Source organism: Peromyscus californicus, unplaced genomic scaffold, assembly GCF_007827085.1.
Source record: "Peromyscus californicus insignis strain IS unplaced genomic scaffold, ASM782708v3 Scaffold_24__1_contigs__length_46423439, whole genome shotgun sequence".
In the NCBI taxonomy this organism is placed as follows: domain Eukaryota; kingdom Metazoa; phylum Chordata; class Mammalia; order Rodentia; family Cricetidae; genus Peromyscus; species Peromyscus californicus.
In genome coordinates, this window is record NW_026294535.1 from 25,036,997 (window position 1) to 25,059,995 (window position 22,999).

At 37.2% G+C, this 22,999-nt stretch overlaps 1 protein-coding gene across 1 annotated transcript in view; it reads right to left on the reverse strand.

Moving 5' to 3' along the window:
- Ptprq (protein tyrosine phosphatase receptor type Q) overlaps positions 1–22,999 on the reverse strand; it is a 194,813-nt gene that overhangs the window by 36,348 nt on the left and 135,466 nt on the right. Inside the window, 3 exon segments of the mRNA XM_052752881.1 lie at positions 11,779–11,907; positions 14,846–14,945; positions 22,617–22,690. Of these exon segments, the coding sequence (XP_052608841.1) occupies positions 11,779–11,907; positions 14,846–14,945; positions 22,617–22,690 (303 nt within the window).

A 22,999-nucleotide genomic window follows, 5' to 3' on the forward strand; every position in this document is an offset into this window, starting at 1 on the left:
GTTAAATATCATGCACAACAAATTTGCACTGCAAAAAAAGCACAAAAGGCACAAATATATACACAACCAAAATGCAGAAGGGATATTACAAATTATTTTACAATGACCTTCAAGTAAAATATTTCTTGGAATATGTGTTTTTAAAGTCATGGATGCATGAAACAAAATAATTGGATTGAAGAACAAAGAAGACATGATGACTAATTATGAAAATTATCCCGAAGACTTGTGTCCAATGGAGAAAACAAATAAAAAAAGAATGTATCTTATGACAAATAAAAGAGTTAATGGAACTTGTCGGGATGAAGTAGCAGGTATTATGAAGCTGGATATTAGAATTCTAAGTCAGTGGTGGGTATGTCAAAGAGAAAATAGCCTCCTACTTTCTCCCAGTGTGAGCTGCTAGGGCATCCTAGCATCATCCTAACACAGACAAAGCGGTAAAGGCTGAGCTGAGGATGAGCCAGATGAGGTGAAGAGTTTCCCACTGCAGCCTAAAGCACTTTCAAGAAGGCAATGGAGAGCTCCTTACCATAGCTTCAGGGATTCAGAAATGGCTGAGTGGGTTGTTCAATCAGAAAAACTTTGGTTTAAGTGGAGAATATAAAACAGAGCAGCTGGAAATGTGAGGCACTGGAGGTAATAGACATATGCCATAGAGACAGGTGCAATAATCCATGCCTGTTGGAAATGTGTTAGGCCAGGCAAATCTTGATTACCTGCACATGAGAAATGACGGGGATCTTTGCAATTGAGACATCCATTTTCACACTACTGCATGGAAATGGGAACTCTTGATCTGAATGTAGATGACAGATTCTGTACCTAGCAGAGCCAAGATTAAGGCTGGACTAGAGAAATGTATTTTACTTGTATAATTGAACTCTGAGATGGATGCTACTTTTGGGGAGTTATGAACAAGGAATTAATAAAATCAATTCATGTTTGTGAAGAGATATGAAATATTAATAACATGAAGTATAAATAAGCAAGACCGAGAAAAAAGGTAGTATTATTCACATTCTTGCTTTTTCAGTAATGAACTCTATCCTTCACTTACAACTTATAAATAAGGAAAATATTATTTTTCTAAGGCCATTTTTTCTCAGTGAGAAATTATAAATATCCTTTAATTTTACTCTTTATTTTTCATGAAACATTCCTCTATAGATTCTAATTTTAAATTTCAGCAGCTAACTATGAAATTGGATTGTTGCATTCACGCCTCATTATAAAATATCATCTTACTGACTTCAAATATTGCTCCATCATCAGCTATGCTCTCTTGAACAGGTTTCTTTCTCCCTCCCCCTCCCCCTCTCTCCCTCTTTCCCTCTCTCCCTCTCTCCCTCTCTCTTTATTTGGTTTTTCAAGACAGGGTTTCTCTGTGTAGCCCCAGCTGTCCTGGAACTCACTCTGTAGACCAGTCTGCCCTCGAACTCAGAGATCCACTTGTCTCTGCCTCTCAAGTACTAGAAATAAAGGTATGTGACACCACTACTCCATTAGCAGGTTTTTAACGTTTTGGTACTGACCTTGACTACAGATCCACCTCACATGCTGTTCCTCAGATCCTCATTTTCTTCTAAGGGTCCTTCATCTTAATTCTATGTGCTTTATCCACAACCAAATTCTACTTATTTCTTAATATCTGATTCCAAAATTAGCGCCCAGTGGGCCTCATCTAATGGCAAAGACTAGGAAATAATGTTTTCTTTCTGTGCTATCTGATTTATAAGAACAAATAACTTTATACTGTGTGCGATAGATATTTTAGTCTATGTACTAAGAGTGCATGCATTTATATTCATATATACTTGACAGTTCAGACAGAACTAACACTCAGCTTACTTGATAATCTTCATAATTTATTTATAATACTAATGAACCCATTATTAAATATAAAATCATGACTCCAGACACACTGAAGGCAAGTTAGAAATGCTCTACCTATTGTGAAATGATACTGGAATTGAATGGATTTTTTCACTCAATTCTTAGGAAACTGAATTTTCAGGAGGTCATAAACATTTGAAATAAGTGTAATCATTAGATTTACCAATAACAAATAATGAATTCTTAATAAAGCCCCTATATTTTTTTATATTAGGTCTCCTAACATTAAAATATAGCAGCTGCTAGACACTTAGAAATAGAACAACAAAATTGTGTTTGCCTTCTCAAGTGAGAAGAAAAGAAAAGAAACTTCCTAGATATGGTAGAACACACCTTCCATAGCAGCACTTGGGAGGCTGATGCAGGAGGATCTCAGATACCCTGCTACAGCCCCACAAATGAAAGAGAAGAAAGAAAGAAAGAAAGAAAGAAAGAAAGAAAGAAAGAAAGAAAGAAAGAAAGGGAAGAAGGAAGGAAGGAAGGAAGGAAGGAAGGAAGGAAGGAAGGAAAGAAGGAAGGAAGGAAGAAAGAAAGAAAGAAAGAAAGAAAGAAAGAAAGAAAGAAAGAAAGAAAGAAAGAAAGAAAGAAAGCAGCAGGAGGGAAGGAGGGAGGAAGGAAGTAAAGAAGGAAGAAGGAAAGATGGTTGGCTCAGATATGGCTTTATTTTCTTTCCTATCACTTATTTTATCTAAACTCAATAACCTTTTTGTAATCATTTTCACAATTATCTTTATGTTACATAAGAAATAGGGCTTCTAAACTCCTAAATTTTTGGTAAATTTTAGTCTATGCTTATGCCACAATTATGTATAAATAAAAAACTTGAAATCTTTATATAAGTAGCTGAAATAGAGAAGGTATTTCAGAATATATACCCAGCTATCTCAAATAGAAATTTGGTTTCTCCCTCTTGTTGATGTCTGTACTGCCCACACCATTGCTCTGATTCCTTAGCATCATGTTATGTGGCTGTATTTGATTCCTATGTGCTGCATAGCTATATTTTTACCTTAGATGATTCCATTTACATAATAAATCATAAGCAATATTAATTATATTAATTATTAATAATAAATAATAAAAATAAAATTTCTTTATCTTCAATATCCTGAATTTTTATTTTTACCAGAAAACATTAATTTGGAAAATGTATGGTTAGAAATGAAGGTGTGACCAACTGTTAGAAAAATGCATTGACATGCTTATCACTGATAGAATAGTTGAATTCCTTATAGAGATAGACTGGTTGTATAGGCCTTAAGAAACTCACTGAGATTGTGAGTAAAACCCAACAATATTAGTTCAATAATGATACGTTCAAATAAAGTAACCTAAAGGGGCATCTATACTCAAGTATAGAATTTATTTTAATTAAAAATTTAAAACTTTTAAAAATCATTGAATGAAACTCATTTTCACATTAGGACAGTGCTCATATTCACTTTTGGTAGTGAGGATAACTGTCAAATTATATTAAGTTCATTTAGTGGATAAATCGAGTTTGGAATTGGCCAGATTTTTGTAAGATTACAGACCACTTTTCAATATAAAGGGCTAAATACTTTTATTACATGAATCTTTTCATTACCTAAGTTCTAGCTGCCTTAAATCCTATGTCTTTCAGTAGAAAGAGTATTATTTCACAGCTCAGCTCATTACTTGAAGGTCTATCAAAATCTTAAATTCTGCTCAGATTACTCTTATGGACCCAGAGAGGAACCATTTATTTATGTTGGCAGTGGTGATGAAAGACCATATTGTCAGGGACTCAGCTTTCTCTCAAGGCCAATTAGTTGAAATCTATAGGGAATTAAAATATAGTGTTTATAGAGATAAGTACACAATGAGAGCAGAGAAACAGCTCAAATCAGCATTAACAGTGGTACAGGACAAGTTGAGAAATTTGTTTTTCCCCCTTAAGCAGCTTAATAAGGTTAAAAATAAAATAAGATAAATTACTGATTTGATAAAATATATGGATTGAACACTAAACACGTCCTAACTATTCAAATAACAAATTAGAAAAGAATCTCTCCAGTAAAATATATGTTAAATTTTCTAGGTTTTGAGAAATACTGGTTTTGTGAAATTATAAGTTTTTTAATATGTTTTTAACTTTATGTATTTCACCAATCCTAATTATTCCTAGGGTTTAATCTGCCTCTTTGATGATATTCTGTTACTTGTCCGAAGTATCATCAGTCTTGATTTTAGATAGTTCTTAATTCCTTCCTATCCTAATGTTTTAAATCTGTTTTGGGCTTTTTTCAAATCCTTTTCATTCTTTTGGCAAATCAACCAGTAATTGTTCTGTGGGTCTCAACAAAAATTAAAAAGATTCTGAGCATTGGCTGTTAACACTGATTCTAAAGCATCATTTCCTAAAGGAGGCATAACCTTACTCAGGGAGCAATCAGTGACAGACAGGTTGCTATTCCTCTCCTTCGGGCAAGGGGAATGGCATCTAGATGAGATAAGAAGGCAGCATCCTCCCTGCTGCTAACCAGTTGAGGTGAGACTCCCTACGTGGTAGGCATCACACTTTACTTGTTACAGAGCCACTCTACATTAGCACATTTTAAAACAAATTCTTGACAGATGTTTTATTTCACTAACTGTGGGCCCAGATTATTTATCTCAAAAGCAACTAGAGAGGAGCAGAGAGTCGCGAGAAGAACTGTGCACAGCTGTGTTAAGACATGGGTGAGTGCCCTCAGTGCAGATGTAATGGAAAGGAAGCAGAAGACATCACATCCTGTACAAGAAGTCTTCTGCCCTGAGCTATCTGCAAGGGCTGCAGGTAATCAATGGAAGCCCTGGGTAAGAGCTGAGGAAGCACCACAGAAATCATATGTAGAAGATGAGATCTATTGCCATCATGTATGGGTGGGAAGGAGTCATGTGAAAACTCATTCACCCCAAATACTAAGCTCAGACCCAGTCTTCACCAATTCTGGGAGAACCCCTGAGGTACTAATTGCAAGAAGGGAAAACAACAGAATCGTTCTATTTTATGATGATGCCAAACATTAACTGGAGTTAAATTAACCAACCAATACGCCATGAATCAATTCCCAAAGGTCAGCTTATAATGCTGGTTAGAAATGGATAGTTTATGTGTAACATGATCAATGAAGTCTTTAGTCTAAGAACATCTTACATTGATAAGCATTATGCTATCAGGGAAATTCTTTGAAAATAAAATGTTTCATAGAACTTCTAATTCTGTCTTTGTTAACCTGCTCCCTTGTTAAACTAAAATAGATTAATGCTATTTTTAATTCCAAAATATCAAGTGTGCCTAGAGCAGAAAAGGCCTATTCCCTTTTATTTTAATCACAGTGTGTATTATACATTATCAAGGAGGATGGTGGGTGTCATGGTGTCATATTGCCTTATGGTTTATGGATACTCACTCCTCTCTAATAGGTTTGTGATTTTGAAATCAAATGCCATTTCATCCTCTGCTTCCATCCAAACAATTCACCTCTAGACATTTATTATCTCTAGAACTCTAATTTAGCTGTGTGCCATTCCCTGCTATTATTAATAATATTATTAAATTCACCCTGCTATACTTGTGCCAGGACACAAATTGGATTACCTAGCATTAGGGTAGTTCCTGTAAGTGCATGTGGTTGGTTACCTACAGGTCAGGACAGAAACTAAAGTTTCATAAACGATAGTTAGAGGATAGAGGACAGGAAAAGCCATTGTGTTGGTCCTTACAGATTGACACCTGCGCTTGGAGAAATGGGCTTATGTGAAGTATTCTCCATCATCATATGGGAAATTAAACTCTTACATCCAGAGGTATGGTAGGAGAATGAAAAGCCTGTGAAGAAATCTAGATGATAACCCAATTTACCATCAAAACTATCCCATCATAGGAACACAACATATTCTCATGACATACACATTGTAAGTCAATGTGCATTTTGGTAAGAATTTTACCATAGCAACAGCATGCAGTCTTAGAGAGAACACATCACAAGAAGAACGCGTTTTCTTTTCTTTCTGACCTCGGAAAGAATGGCATATTAAGCAACAAAATGCTCAATATCAAGTATTTTAAAATAGACAGCACACCACCTGGCAAAACCAAAATAATCACAGCAGAACTCTGCATTACCACACGACTTACTGGATGACAAAAATCTCCTTGCGTCTAAAGAAAAATGAAGAGTATCTGGAAGTAAAGATTCATTATTCATTTAGCGCACAATACCACATTATCTTCTATTTGCCATTATGGAAAGATGGGCATTGGTTATCTTACTGTTCATTCTACTTGCAAGGAATTGTATTATGGACTCAGATATTTTTGCCACTGTTTACAAGGAGATCTTAAATTCAGAACAGATGTGAAACTAATGATCAGAATCTGGCAAGCAATGATGGCAATCTATGTGCAAACAATTTTACATTTAGTTCCTTGTGTCTATTACAGTTTATTTTATTTTGAAACAGCACTTCACTATGTAGCTCTGGCTCACCTGGAATGCACTATGTAGACCAGATTATCTTCAAGTTCAGACATCTGCCTGTCCTTGCCTAACAGGTCCCAGGATTAAAGACTTGAACCACCAAACCCAGTAGATACTTGCTAAAGTCAAAATAAAAATTGCTCTTCTACAGTTTTCTAGTTTTCTCGAATTTTTTCTACACTAAAAACTTGCTTATAAAAAAATAGTAGCTATTACGTTGTTCATTTCTATATATGATAGTAGAGTGGAACAGTTTTTAATTTTACAAATACATGTAACAGTAATAATACCAACTGCATTTTGACATATAGTTTGCAAAGCATATTCATACAATTATATTCTTTATTAAATTAAATTATATTTTTTAAGTAGCGGAGATGAGTCTATGGCTTCAAGATAGGTAGATAAGTCCCATTTGACTTAGTTATTTGCCCAGGATTTTTTCTTTTCTTTTCTTTTCCCTTTCTTTCTTTCCTTTTTATTTTGTTGTTGTTTGGTTGGTTGGTTTGGTTTGGTTTTGTATTGTTTTGAGACAGGATTTTAGTAAGTTGTACAATCTGGCCTTGAATTCTGACTAAGGATATAAAACATTTTCTTAGCACATCTCTTAAAGTTCTCATAGATTTAGTGGGTATTAATTTTTTTTTAACTTCTTTGGGGAGAAAAGAGTATAATGTGGAGAATGGATCCTTAAACTCTTTGTGACACAGAGTGGAATATAATTAAATAATAAACATTTATATAATATGACAAGTTTTAAAATATAAGCACATGGTAGAATGCATACACGTTAAATAATTTCATAATATAAACCCTCAAGTCTTCAGCATGATGCACTACTAAGCATCTTGACTTTGTTTATATCAACCACATAACTCCTTAAAATTAATACTGTCCTTACTGACGAGTGCTTTCGCTTGGACAGGTGAAGAGATACAGCACTGAGGATAGATGCAAGCTCACTTAAACAAGAAAACGCTGGCAGTTTGGGAGAGTGCACCCATGACCTGGGTAGAAAACACGTGCAAACTGATAGATTTCAAGGACTCTGTGCTCCTTCTTGCAGATAGTTGGCATTTGGCATAAGGTACCTCGCCGTTTAGGGAGAAAACCTGAACTCCTTGACTCTTCATTTCCGGAATTAAACTTTTATTTCTGACTTAGAACATACTTATATTGTGAAGCACCTCAAAGACTGCCAAGGTTTTCAGCAGTCCACTGATGACCAGCTCCCATGCAAATGTGCCTAATGCACTAATTTTCAGTCATTATTTTTTTTTAAAACTTGTCTTACCTCTCAGTGACTTTACTAGCATGAAAACTTTAATAATTTTCTGTACTAAATCCAGCAGATAATATTTATTATGGGTCATTGGTACATATAATTCTTTTTTTGTATTGTTTCAGAATGGATGGGACCCAGCTCTGTGAAGGACATGCAACAATGGAAAAAAGAGTAGAGAAGGAAAGAGAGAACGTTAACTACAGAAGTTCAGTCGATCCATAGAGATTTTATAACGTAAACTCTGTGGTTCTACACGCAAATGGTAAAGCAAAAATAATGGAAATTAAAGTTTCAATTTCATTACTATTCGAATAATAATTTTCTGTGATGCAGAATTAAAATATTCTTTTGCTCTTTTAGGTTTTAACAAATATCGTGATATATAGATAAAATAACACGAAGCAGGAAAGTCAATAAAGAGCCAAAGCCCTTGAATTATAAATGCCCACTAATAAAGAACTGGTAGAGACCTGGCCTACATTTCTATGACTCGAAACCTCTCTGTAACTGCCAAGACAGTCATTACCAGAATAAAAAGTCAAAAAGAAAACCACACAGTTTCCTAGCTGTGTTGTTGAATGGTAAGAAGTAGAGAATGGTTATGCTCTGAAAACATACCACATTTAGAAAAGCCACCCCAGCACTGATGTTCGCTGTCAGGAAAAGTGACCTCAATGGATGCTTTTTCTCATGTTAACTGCCCCCCTCCACACACACACACTTTACTGTATTGAACTTCTCGAGATCTGCTTACTGTGGATTTCTACTGGGTTCAATAAAGACACTTCAAGACAAAACAAAAATGGTCATAAAGAATTGTTGTGACCTTCCTGTAATTCACATCAGGATGGCAAGATTCCACTATATTTTTCAAGTAGCTCAAATTAATCTCACTGAGAAACTTGAGGTTATTCCCTTATACACATTTAGAAGGACTGTGGCCAGCCTGCCCCTGTGGAGGAGACCCAGGGATTGAGAAAAGAGTGCAAAAAGAAAGGAGTGCTGAAGTTCAGTTGGTCCAGGGAAGAGAAGACATTTCTACTGCAGATCATGACCCTAGAGGATTAGGAGATGAGCTGGAGCTGATGATGCTCTAGAATTCGGTAATATGTTTTACTGTGGAGGCTATGTTGGGAATCTATTGTTCTCTTACATATAGTTTTCTTATATAAAGACAAACTGACTATGTACTAGGTAATATACAGTTCTACACACAATCCTTTACAGTGCCTCTTTTGATTGTAATAGAATATAAATAATTATCAATATGTAAAAGTTAAAAGGTTATCCCACAAACCAAGTATCCTTACAATGTAGTGATACTGAATAACTCTCATTTCCTAGGGTTTGGGAAGACCTCCCTAGGCAGCACATCTTCTAGACGTGAGAACAACATGCTTATGAAGCTGATCTATTAAATGAAGATCAAGTTTGATAGGTAGTATCCACACATTACTTTTGATGCTCAATATTTTAATGCCACCTTGTAAAAATTAATTATAACTTTTAAAATGTCAAGAGGGCTTTGCCAATGCCTTGGAATAGTCATGTGCTTAATAAGAACTACATGTTATTGGAGCTCATGAAAGCGTAAATTAAAGAAAATCTCATTTTCAAGAGGTCCCATTGATTGAAAGGATACGGTCAACAAGGCAAAGCGACAGCCTACAGAATGGGAAAAGATCTTCACCAACCCCACATCTGACAGAGGACTGATATCCAGAATATATAAGGAATTCAAGAAATTAGACATCAAAATGCCCAACAGTCCAATTAAGAAATGGGCTATAGAACTAAACAGAGAATTCTCAACAGAGGAAACTCAAATGGCCGAAAGACATTTAAGGAATTGCTCAACATCCCTAATCATCAGGGAAATGCAAATCAAAACAACTCTGAGATACCACCTTACCCCTGTCAGAATGGCTAAGATCAAAAACACTGAAGACACCTTATGCTGGAGAGGATGTGGAGCTAGGGGAACTCTCCTCCACTGCTGGTGGGAATGCAAGCTTGTACAACCACTTTGGAAATCAATATGGCGCTTTCTTAGAAAATTGGGAATCAATCTCCCCCAAGATCCAGCTATACCACTCTTGGGCATATACCCAAGAAATGCTCAACCACACTATAAGAGCACTTGTTAAGCTATATTCATATCAGCATTGTTTGTAATAGCCAGAACATGGAAACAACCCAGATGCCCTTCAACTGAAGAATGGATAAACAAAATGTGGTACATATACACAATGGAATACTACTCAGCAGAGAAAAACAATGGCATCATGAGGTTTGCAGACAAATGGATGGATCTAGAAAAAATCATCCTGAGTGAGGTAACCCAGACTCAGAAAGACAAACATGGTATGTACTCACTCATAGCAGGATACTAGACATGAAACAAGGATGACTTGTCTGCTACTCACATCACCAGGGAGGCTACCTGGAAAACAGGACCCCAAGAAAGACACAGGGATCGCCCAATGACAGAGAAATGGAATGAGATCTACATGAACAGCCTGGACATGAGTGGGGGTAATGAAAGGCGAGGGTTGAGGGAAAGAGAGCTTGGGGGAGCGGGAGATCCCAGCTGGATCAACAACAGAGAGGGAGAACAAGGAATAGGAGACCATGGTAAATGAAGACCACATGAGAATAGGAAGAAGCAAAGTGCTAGAGAGGCCCACAGAAATCCACAAAGATACCCACACAACAGACTGCTGGCAATGGTCGAGAGACAGCCCGAACTGACCTACTCTGGTGATGGGATGGCCAAACACCCTAATTGTTGTGCTAGAAACCTCATCCAACTACTGAGGGATCTGGATGCAGAGATCCATGACTAGGCCCCGGGTGGGTCTCTGGGAGTCCAATTAGCGAGAATGAGGAGGGTTTATATGAGCGAAAATTGTTGAGACCAAGGTTGGATAAAGCACAGGGACAAATAGCCAAATGAATGGAAACACATGAACTATGAACCAATGGCTGAGGGGTCCCCACTGGATCAGGCCCTCCGAATGGGTGAGACAGTTGATTGGCTTGATCTGTTTGGGAGGCATCCAGGCAGTGGGACCAGATCTTGTGCTCATTGCATGAGTTGGCTGTTTGAAACCTGGGGCCTATGCAGGATTGTTTGGCTCGGCCTGGGAGGAGGGGACTAGACCTACCTGGACTGAGTCTACCAGGTTGACCTCAGTCTGTGGGGAAGGCTTTGCCCTGGAGGAGATGGGAATGGAGGGGGGTTGGGGGGAAGGTGAGGGGGACGGGAGGGGGGAGAACAAGGGAATCCGTGGCTGATATGTAGAACTGAATTGTATTGCAAAATAAATTAAAATAAATTAAAAAAATAAAAAAATTTTAAAAAAAGGAAAAAAAAGGAAAAAAAAAAGAAAATCTCATGACAGCTTTTATTAAGTATTTGGGAGATTATATTGTTACAAGTTTTTAATTGTGCTAATATTATAAACAGAGTAAATGCTTTTGAAAAGATTTAAACTTATTTTTTTAAATGTTATATAGTTTGCTACAATGATGTCACTCATTCAGTACACACATTGATATTTCTCTTTCTAAGTCAATATGCTTTTATTTTGCATTGGTTTCTAAATTCTAAGTAAGTTTATAAATATAAATGCCATATACACTATAGACCTTCATGTAATTTTATGCTGAAATAAGGAACTATGAGCAGAGCTTTTCATAAATGGTAATAAATGGCATAACAACAGCAAGCTTTTATGAGCATGATTAAATTAAACTTAAGATAAATATTTGTGGACATTTCTAGAAAAATCCAAGTTAGAAAATCTACTATATGAGAAGAATTATGAAACAAAATGTTAAATATTTAATGCATAAAAATATTTCATCTCAGGGAAAATGTCTTGTTTGAGTACCATAGTCCGAGATTCATACTGAACTCAAAATATTAGGTAGATTCACTGAGTCTCTGTGCAGCAGTGTGTAGAAGACAGAGGTTACCCTTTGAAAGAAGATCTCTGTGACCCGTGTAAACTGGAGCCCCACAAACACTTCCAACAAGCATAGGTCAGAGGAGGGTCATGGCTCCGGGCCCTCTGTACCTCCGCTTGCCCAGAGGAGTGTGCTCACCGCGTTAATCTCTCGTCCTTCAGTTCCAAGTCTGCCACCGTGATGAGCTGGTCCAGCTTGAATTTAGTATCAATAATCTCTGCCTCCCGAGGAGAGTACGTACCACCTTCTTTCTGCTTCTGTCTAATTCTGAAACAAGGGCAAGGCAATCGGTGTACGGTCATGGAAAGCGTGGCAGATCAGGTGGAGAGTTTTCTTTTTTTTTTAAAGCAAAATCATTTAGACAAATAATTCTTTTGTTCCATGTGAACTACCCTTCCTTACTTTAGCTGCTCCTTTTTTTTTTTAATCACCAAAGGAAAATGAAATGGAAATAACTAAGGACTCTGAATATCGGTGTTAAAAATCAGTGGGTCATTGTTTCTTATAATGGAACATTTTACATGTATCAAATATATAAATTGGTTTTTAAATTGTCTCATTTAATTTTTATGGATATATGAGGTATAAAATATTATCTCTATTTTATAATCAGAAAACTCAGGTTTTAGGTTCAAAATTGGGTAATATGACCTGGAAAACCTAACCAAATCATTGGGATTTTTGTTTGTTTGTTTGTTTGTTTTTATAGACAGAGTTTTATTGTATTTTATAGTTCTGACTAGTTTGAAACTATTTAAATCTGGCTGGCCTTGAACTCATAAAATCTTCCTGTCTCTGCCTCAAGAGTGCTGAGACTAAAGGAATGCGCTCCCACCAGCCCTGTCTTTTTAATTTCAGGCCTTTATCTACTCATTTGTTTAAGGTATGGTATGATATATTACAAGACACTATTTTGATCTGTGTCAGTCATTGATATTTCACATGTGTTGTCTATGATAAATACTGATATCTAGGATAATATCAGGAACATAAAATGACCGGGCAGTGGTGGTGCATGCCTTTAATCCCAGCACTCAAGAGGCAGAGCCAGGTGGATCTCTGTGAGTTCAAGGCCAGCCTGGTCTACAGAGGGAGATCCAGGACAGGCACCAAAACTACACAAAGAAACCCTGTCTTGAAAAAACAAACAAACAAACAAAAACATAAAATGTAGCCCCATCCTCAAAGACATTATATATTTGATCAGTGTATTCAAAATGTATAAAAATCAAAGAAAAATATTGAAACTAAACTCAAGAGGCAGTACTTGACTCATTGATAAAGTATTTTGAGTGATTTCAATTATTAGTATTTGGAGGACATAGAGAAGTCCAGTTTGACTTAGGTGCTCTGGAGCCAGAGGTGGGAAAGAGAACATTTAAGATGAACTGAACTAAAAGGGAGTTTTCAGAAATCGTAACTCTTGATATTCACACAAGAACACATTCCCTTTGGCCAAAAGAAGATCCTGGGAGGCTGTATTGAATAGGAGAATCCTTCCTGCCCATTCAATGGTTTATCTTGCCAGAAAATGGAAGATCAAATGCAATTTTGGTGCCAACAAATCCTTTCAACACTGAAGATGAGTACTTCTTATTAGCAAGGCCTATAACTTGCACAATCTTTTTTCTTCATTTTCTTGTGGTCTGAGAGTCTTCCTTCATGTCAAGGCATTTTGATAATGTGCCAAAACTCTTACTAAAATATAAATTTTTCCTAGTTGACTAGAATAATGACTTTTTCTTGTTATCAGAATCTGCTAACAGTCTGTGTTACAGGTAAGATGTCTTTTAATAGACACTTTCAAATCATATACTTAAATGCTGACTTGAGAGACTCAAAATGAAAAAGATGGCAGGTGGAATCCAAACTACCCAGGCAAGTTTTGGTTAAAAATTAAGCCCATAGAGCTATTCAGAAAACTAGTAGGATAGTTATTTTCATGAATAAAAAAAATTATTTTAGCAATTTCTCTGACAAACCTCCATATCAGGGGATTGGAGAGAGAAATTTCCCCTGAGGTTGTATAAAAAAATGAGAGGGCTGAGACTGAGAATGGGAAGAGAGACTTGAAAAACAAGTACATGCATGATGATTATGAGAAGGAACGATCATGTGAAAAACCCACTAGGAAGTGATGTCTTTAAAGTTGTCTCTTCTGTGGAATAATCCTTCCATACACTATGAAGATGTGTTGCTCTCATTGTTAACAAAAAGCTGATTGGCTGATATCTAGGCAGGATGTTCAGGACAGAGAGAACACTAGGAAGAAGGAGGGTAGAGTCGGAGGAGTTTCGAGGCAGAGGTATATGAAATAACATGGGAAGTTCATATATGAGGTAAATGAGCCTTGGGGTAGCATATAGATTAATAAAAATGGATTAATTTAAGTTATAAGAGCTGGCTGGACACAAGCCTAAGCTATCATCAGCCAAGCATTTATAAGTAATAATAAATCTCTGTGTGTTTATTTGGGGAGCAGCTGGCGGGACAGAGCTGATTGGTGGTCTAGATGGAAAACTCTACATACATTGACTTTCATTTGTCTTCTGTGATAATTAAATGAGCCTTGATTGCATTTCTCCTTTGTCACCTGTCAGAATGCTAAACTTTGTCCAGAGGGACACTACAGTAACGTGACCAGGCAAAGGGGCCAGGGAATTGCTGTCTTTCTGGCTCTGGTACTGAATACTTTATTTCATTTTATTTTATTTTATTTTATTTTTGAGAAAGGGTCTCATGTTTCAGCCCTGGCTGACCTGGAATTCACTACATGGCCTGGAACAAACAGAGATCCACTCGACTCTGCCTTCCAAGTGCTCGGATTAAAGGCATGCACCATATATCCGACTGGTACTGGAATTTTAATGTGCCATGTGGGGGCCCAGCGGCCCACATGAGGACTTTCTCTCAGCTCTGGGTCCCTTTTAGTTTTCTTTTCCTCACTTTCTCTCTAGTATTTACATCAAACATTTTCTATCAAAATAGCAGAACTTACTTCTTTAAGGCTAGTTTTGTTCAATTCATATTGTTTTATATACTTAAAAACATCATAATATATATATTCCAGGCAGGTTGGGTACTTTATAAATTTAAGAAAAATTAAGCATAAGTGTTTCCCATTTGCTTAACTGCTGCGGTTATTGTTTCTTGACTGGACCATGATATATATAATGCCCACAGAGCGTTCTGGGACACATCTTACCTTGCAAAGGCAAAAATAGCTGTTCCAAGGAGTATTATTGAAAGGATACACAAAGTGACTGACAGGATGATCTCTACGGTTCTTTCTGAAAGCCCTTCACCTAAGAAAGACAGAAACATGATCATTAATGCTACCCTGGAGTTCTATCATGACCACATAGACTATTTCTTGGCATATTACTTAAGAACACCATCAATGCCGGGCGGTGGTGGCGCACGCCTTTAATCCCAGCACTCGGGAGGCAGAGCCAGGCGGATCTCTGTGAGTTCGAGGCCAGCCTGGGCTTCCAAGTGAGTTCCAGGAAAAGGTGCAAAGCTACACAGAGAAACCCTGTCTCGTAAAACAAAACAAAAGAATACCATCAAAACAAATTTAATTTGCTGCTTCATCCTCTCTTCTTCCTCCTTCTCCCCTTCCTCTTCTTCCTTTTAATTTGGAGGTTCAGTCCTTAAATTTTTTCCTTACCTTTACAAACTTTATTCCTCCGTGAGCTTACACAGCCTCGTGGTTTTATAATTCCATCTATATGATAATTGCTTAATATTTTTACTAATAAACTCGGGCCTTCTATTTACCTACCATATATTTTTATTGGGACTTATGGTTATAATTTCATAGACAGTATGTCCGAAATATGGTATTTTCTCTTTTTAACTGAATTCTATTCTCAGTTAAAGAAAACTCCATTACTCTAATTGCTCTGGTCAAAAAGAAACCTTAATGTCACATTTGACTCTCTTTCTTTGGTACTTTACTGCCCATTGGTAGTTTAATATAAATCTTTAATATCATATATTTGATATATATGTGACTATATACACATGTAGTCACGCATGTGCTTCTTACTAAGTGAAATCACAGTCTCTTAGAAATGTCATCAATTTAATGTGAGAGAATAAAGAATAAAATAAGTTCCAAGTATCGTTGGGATGGAATTACATGCATTGTAAGCAGCCTGTTGTAGGTGCTGGGTACCTAACTCTTCTCCTCTACAATATAGCAGACTTTTTAAAAACCGTTTAACCTTCTCCACAGCCCCTGGTCATCTCATTTCTTGAAGGGGATTGCTCAATCATATCTCAATGACTTGTTATAGAATAAATACATACGTCTCTCTAACTCATGTGGGAGAGTCTTTACACTCATATACTGTATTTGGAGAAATTTTAATTGATGTGATTTATAATTTTACTATAAAAATGTTTCAGTTCAATGAGAAAATAAGTTCAAGGTCTGTAAATAAGCAAAGATTCATGTTTTATCTTTTTCCTCTAGATCGGTGATTATAAAATGCTACCCAAGTTCCTGTAGCTATTGATCTGAATGGTAGAGTTGAATGAAAACTGAGTGTTAAACATCAGGGTTTCATGGTCCCCTAGTATATCAAGCTCCATTTAAAGGATGCTATAAGACCAAGTATTTCCTATGATATTAGCTACACCTTCTTACTTAATAAAATCCCAGTGCTTTGTTTCATGAATTTTTTTACATGCTACATCTAATCAGATATTCCTGCCAAAGGAAACCCGAAGATGAATAAGGAGTCTTGTTGATCAGGTGATGGGACGCAGAGCCTTAAGACTCGGTTTTCAGAGACCACAAAATGAAATTTCAGACTAGATTACCATTTCAAAGCACTGGACCAAGTGAGGAAATGACATATAATATATTAATAAGCAGCATGTAATCCTCTGAGCACATGTATTACAAAAGTGCCCTCAGGAGGGGACACAATGTACCGTGATTGTCGGACACACTTTCTGATTCACTGCTGTGCATGAATGAGATCATTTCTCCAAATCCTGTCATACAAAGTGGAATTCTTTTGTGTGACTTTCTTCATAATATACACAAGCCATTTCCTCACTAGATTTAGCCTCCGTTAATTAAATTATTTTGTTTGAATAATATATTCTAGCACTGTAATTTAGCAATTTATAATTAAAAAGCACAGATTTTTCATAACTATTATTTTCTGACTGGAATTATGATTACTTAAATTTAGCAGAGGGATCTAACATTTTAAAATGAGAAATTTAAATTGAGTTAAATGAGAGGTATTAATCTCATACTACAATATTGGTCTCCTCATTGTAGTTTCTCCATTCTCTGTATATGCTCTTAGAGTTAATATATGGGGAGACTGTCCTTTTATTAAATTACTAGTCTTTTGGGATATTAAAAAACAACATGAAGAATAACTAAAGTTAATTTTATGATTCCATATTTTTTAAAGTATTTTTTTTTTTTTTTGTGTGTGTGTGTGTGTGTGTGTGTGTGTGTGTGTGTGTTTAGGCATGAGCATGCCAAGGCCAGCCAGGAGAAGTATGAGAACAATTTCTGGGAATTGACCCTACTGTGGCTTGTACATCACACTCAGGTAGTCAGGCTGGCACAGTAAGCTATCTTGCCAACATTAATGTCAATATTTTAGAAATATAGTTCTATAGAAGAGAAGCCTGATAAGGATTTGAGGTGATGCGTGCATTAATTAGCATGATTCAGTATTCTACATTATGTACATATACCATGGCATCATTGTAAAGCTCAAAATAGGTACTGTTCTAAGGGTCAACCAATTCCTTTGAAAATAAGTATACCCTAAAATGTTCCACAAGAACATCCTCCAGTCAGACTGACAAAATTTTAAAAGGAGATAAACAATGCTCACCAGAGTGTGAGAAAAAGTCATGTATTCATTGGTTAAAAAAAAAATTAAAAGCTATCACCAAATCTTTGTTCACAAACCAAGAAAACAAAACACCCATCCAGAACGTGCTTATATATGAAATGGTAACCTTAAAAGACAAGACAAGATGGTAAGACGTGAGAACAGCTAGAAATAATTTAAAATGCTGAGATGAGAAAGGGGCACAGTACAGCAAGCTGAGGCATCCATCCACAGTGAAACTGAAAGCAGCTTCAGAACATAGTGTTGTTTGTATGTTTTATTTTGTTTTGTTTCCCCCTTCCCATAGTGTCTTGCAGTAGTTAGTAGCACAACACTGATCAATCAAACTGCCTGGATCTGAAAACTGATGTGCCAACTACTCCTTTGCTAGGTTACAACACAGTGCTTCAGGTTTCTTGCTTATGATATCCTATTATCTGTAGGAATGCATGGTCCAGAGTTAAGAGTGGACAGAGGGTCTTATTTCTAAAGCTACTTCCCAGTTTTGAATTTATACAACAATGTCAGGTGTCTTTGTTAGTAATCATTTCATAGTCACACATTCATCCCCTAATCTGAACAAATCTCTCAGCTGACTTACAAAGTAGGTATTAGTATTGCCATTGTAGAAATAGGATTTCAGAAGTTAAATACTTTAAGCATTTGCGTAGCTGTCTTGAGGTATCTAAATTCAACGCATACTAAAAGCATATTAAATACACCTGCTTCTCTACTACCTTGGAAGATGTGATCATTGCTGCAGATGAGATAGTAACTCTCTCTCTCTCTCTCTCTCTCTCTCTCTCTCTCTCTCTCTCTCTCTCTCTCTCTCTCTGTGTGTGTGTGTGTTTTTGTGTGTGTGTGTGTGTGTGTTTTTGTGTGTGTGTGTGTGTGTGTGTGTGTGTGTGTGTGTGTGTGTGTGTCTGATCTCCCTCCTTCTCTTTACCGCTTCTTCCTCAGCTTGAATACATTGGGACAAATTTTTTGCACAATTTTAAATGAGAAATGTTATGACAACAGAATGCCATCAGAGTCCCTTTGTCTTGGGCTTTAGGACCTCATCTTGCTCTGCTTTCACAAGGACCCTGCAAGGTCCTGAAAGGGATGTCTGGTTTTCAAGTCCCAGAAAACTTCTCCTCTGAAATCTTACAAACAGCACATTGCCTACATGTGGTCTCCACAAACTCACATGCCTTGGGAAGATTTAAAAAGCTGGAGAGAGTTCATACAAATGATGAAAATGAGGATGCTAAATGTTCAATCTAAAGTTAAAACAAAATCAACTAAGTATAATTAAGGTGTATATCATTTCCCATTTACTACTGTGCCACAAAGATTATTCTCAATGCAAGATTTTCACTCAGCTTTAACCCTTTTAGTTAGTTGGTATGTGATGATTTTTTTTTTGGGGGGGGGCCCTATTTTCAATCCTATTTGCTAACCCCTATGAGAGGGACAATTCCTGATGGCACGATCTCCCGAAACACAGCCTTGGTAAATCTCTCAAGTATTGAAATTTTAATTCATAGGCTACTCAGTTCAGTGCTTGTTGCCAATGGTATGCAGATATTACTAAAGGAAGGCTTATCTGCCTGTGATTGGATAACCTTGATGGGACCTATACTCCCTCCGCTAACGTCTGGGATTACATTCATGCATGTGCCTTAACGGGCTTGTCAGCAGCCCTGGGTTCCACTGGTTGGCTGTAAATGATGTAGATGATGACACGTGGCATAACTGGGACAGAAAATGACTCAGGCTTCCTTTGCCATCATCTGGTTACACAGAGGTATTCCTGCAAATACATGCCCCTTTGCTTGCCCGCAGGTGCACAGCGACCCATTCCATCTGCGGGCCTTTTCTCATTACTGAAGCAGTCAATATTATTTCCTTCTTGAGTTCTTCTGCTTTATCTTCTGGGCAGCGCTCCTCTGCCAAAAGCGCTTTTTCTATTTCATGGCCTCTGTTAATGTCCTCCCCTCTCATCTGTCACTATCTTAAGAGCCATTTGAACATTACAGGGCAAAAGCCAATTACAGAACCACTATCCATCAGGAGGGAGTCCCTGAAAGGTCAGTCTAAGAGAGAGTCCGAAAGGCTTTCCTTACATCGCTGAAATATGAAGATTACACTGAACTTTGAGGAATTCGATAATACATACATGGGACCCTTCTTGGTCACTACCAGCCCACTGGCACTCAGTTGGCTATGTCCAGTCTATGTCCCACTGGTCCTTTCTTTTGTGGCCTCTCTGAGAGCCTGAGCTTCCTCCTTCATTACACATCAGTCACATGCTAAAAGCCCCCCTCCATTTATAGGGTGTGTGGGAATTCGTGTCTGGATGCTTTGGTGGTAGCTGTTACGTTTCCAAACACAATCAGTATGTGTTTCTGAAATGTGTGTTTGTTTAGCCCCTTCCCTTGGTTGCAAGTACAGAGAATGAAGAGGAAGCCATCGTTGACAAGTGGCTTAAGACTGTGTTCTATATTACGCCTTTTGGAAAAGTGTAAGTAACCATGTCCTCAGACTGCATGGTTCCTGATTTTTTATTATCCCCCTTTCTAAGGCAGCTCTCCTCCATAACACCCTAATGTCTTTTCTCTCCCACACAAATGACTGAGCCTGGCTTCCACTGTTCGTCTACACAAAACCACCCATTTAGTAACAAGCACGTGACACCCAGACAACAAACCTAGCTCCCCCATCTCTTCTTTATAGAGAAGGTACTAGAGTTCTGCATCTTGTCTGCCTTCTATCTTCCATCAGTAAATGCACCAGAACAATCATTATTTAGCTGCAGGAGTTGCTGCCAAACTCTGATTGGTTTGCTGACCACAGTGCACACAGTGTGCTGTGGTAATATCAGGGCATGATAAGATCAGCTATCAAATGAAGAGATGTTCCACACCATTTCAAAACCACAAGTCCAATCAGCCTGCTTTCTCATTATTACACCTACTGGGTACAATTAACCAAGACAATGATGTTGTAGCCAAACACTTTAACACGAGAGATCTGTTACTCAAACAAGCCTGTAGGCAGCGTATCTCTTGATTTGATTCTTCAGGATGCATTTATTTTTTTTTTACATAGAAGTGATGGAGGCTGACTCTTTAGCCAGCTTACACTTGCACATCTGAGACAGACTCAGAGCAGTGGAACAATCTACTGTTATGCACCTACAGTTCTCACTGAACTGTGCTGTATGTGGCTCCTGATGTACTGATAAACCACCAAGATCAGCGCCATGCATAAACTTCACACATTTTCAAGCAATATTCCAGCGATATCCCCACCGGAGTATTTTGTTAAGTAGCTTATAAGTTTTGAAGCCCTGGTACGATTATTTAAAAATTAGTGATTCCTTTCAGGGAAATGCTAGGGAGTTAATGAAGTAAAAATCCCTTTAAAATCTTTGATTAGGACCCATCAAAAGAAGCTACTAGGGGCTAGAGAGATGACTCAGTGGTCAAAAGCACTTTTCATTGTAGTGAACCCTGGTTTGGTTCCCAGCACCCACGTAATGCTTCACAAGCATCTGCAACTCCAGTTCCATGAAGTTTGATACCCTCTTCTGACCTCCCTGGGCACCAGGCATGCATGTGGGGCACATGCATACATGCAGACAAAATATTCACACACGTTTTTAAAAAAACTAAACTTTTAGAAGCCATTAAGCACTGAACAATTTAAGAACTACCGTTTTTAATATTTATACATTATTTTACTTAAGAACTTAATATGTTCTCAGATTTTGAACAAGAAGACATATTAGAGGAATTATATTATTATTTCAAGTCACAGAGCTAAGATTTAAATCCAGGTCCCTACGCCTTGATTTGTAGCATGGTAGCAATGGAATCCTGAGCTAAAATGCTGAAATTCTGGCCAAGCACTTAATGACTTAAACAATGTGATCACTGGTTTCCTCATGTGTGAATTGGAGTGAAGAGTACCACTTCAACCGGTGCTTCTCATTCCTGGCACAACTGACATTGTGGGCTGCTTTGTGTGATGTGGAAATTCAGATGCCATGAGAAGCAATCGCGATGGATACATGAGCAGGAACAGTGCCGCCACCCACCACCATTTCAACTTCCTTATTTCAACTCAAAGGTGTTCCAAACATCATTAATTCTCCCTTGAGACATAAAAACACACCAATCCAGAAACACTGATCCAAATTAAAATATAATTTTGAAGAATTTGACAGCTAATACATGAAACGAGTCAGGTAGGAGGTATGCTTCATTCAGAACATCTAAGTTAGGATAAAATTATCATAATGGTGCCAATGAGATGGGTTCACGTGACTGAACTGTGTTAGTTAGGTCCAGTTTGTGTGGATGTGATTCAAAGTAGCATGAAAGAAAAGAAAAACTTGTAGTTTTGAGAAATTTTCAAAGGAAAATATTATCATATGATTTCTCTTTTATGAAGACTTTTAACATATGAGACCATATATTTAAAGAACCAAACATCTACTTATTTAGAATGTCATCAAAGAATGAACACTTTAATAAAGCTTATAGCCAGATGTGAATAGTTGAAGCATCTATCTTTTAGAAGAATGTTGTAAATATTTTTCCTTAAAAAGCTTAATTATCTTTAAAATATATTTGTACCAAAGACTACAGCCATAGATTAGTGTATTTCCCAAACATTTAATAACTGCTATCATCATATAAACACATTAAGATCATAGATAAAGGCTGAAGGGACAGATTGGTGGATAAAGTCTGTGACTTGCATTCATGAGAACCAGATTTTGGATCCCCAGAGTTCGTGTTAGAAGCTTAAGCGGGCATGGTAGTGACCTGTAATCCCAACACAAGATCCCTGGAAGTAACTGGATGGCTACAACAGGCAGAATCTGAAGACTCTGAATTCAACAAGAGGCCCTATCACAATACATAGAATAGACAGTAATGGAGAGAAACACGATATCACCTTCCAGCCTCTATATGCACATGGACACAAATGCATGCTCACCTGCATATACATGTGCACCCACACACAAGCAGACATGCATATATACATACATGCAGAGATGCTACACGCATACACATGAAAAAGAAAAATTAGACTATAAAATCTTACCTAAAGTTTTAATAGGGTCAGAGTAATCAGAGTCGGTAAATTGTCCCATGACATTTGTGGCTCTAAATTTAAACCTATTTAAAAAAAAAAGAGAGAGATTCATTCTAAGATACTTTTAGGCAATAGTGAATGGTATTATTTCCTGCTTTCTTTATGAGCCTGTTTGTCATTTCTGTGTAGAAAGGCTGCTGATTTTTGTGTGCTAATTTTTATATCCTGGTACTTGGATAATGTTTTTGCTGGTGTTTATCAGCTGTAGGAGTTTTCTAGTGGAGTATTAAAGGTCACATACATAGATCAAATCATATTATATGCAAATTAGGCTACTTGGTCTTTTCCTTTTCCAATTTGTATCCCTTTATATCCTTCACTTGTCTTATTGC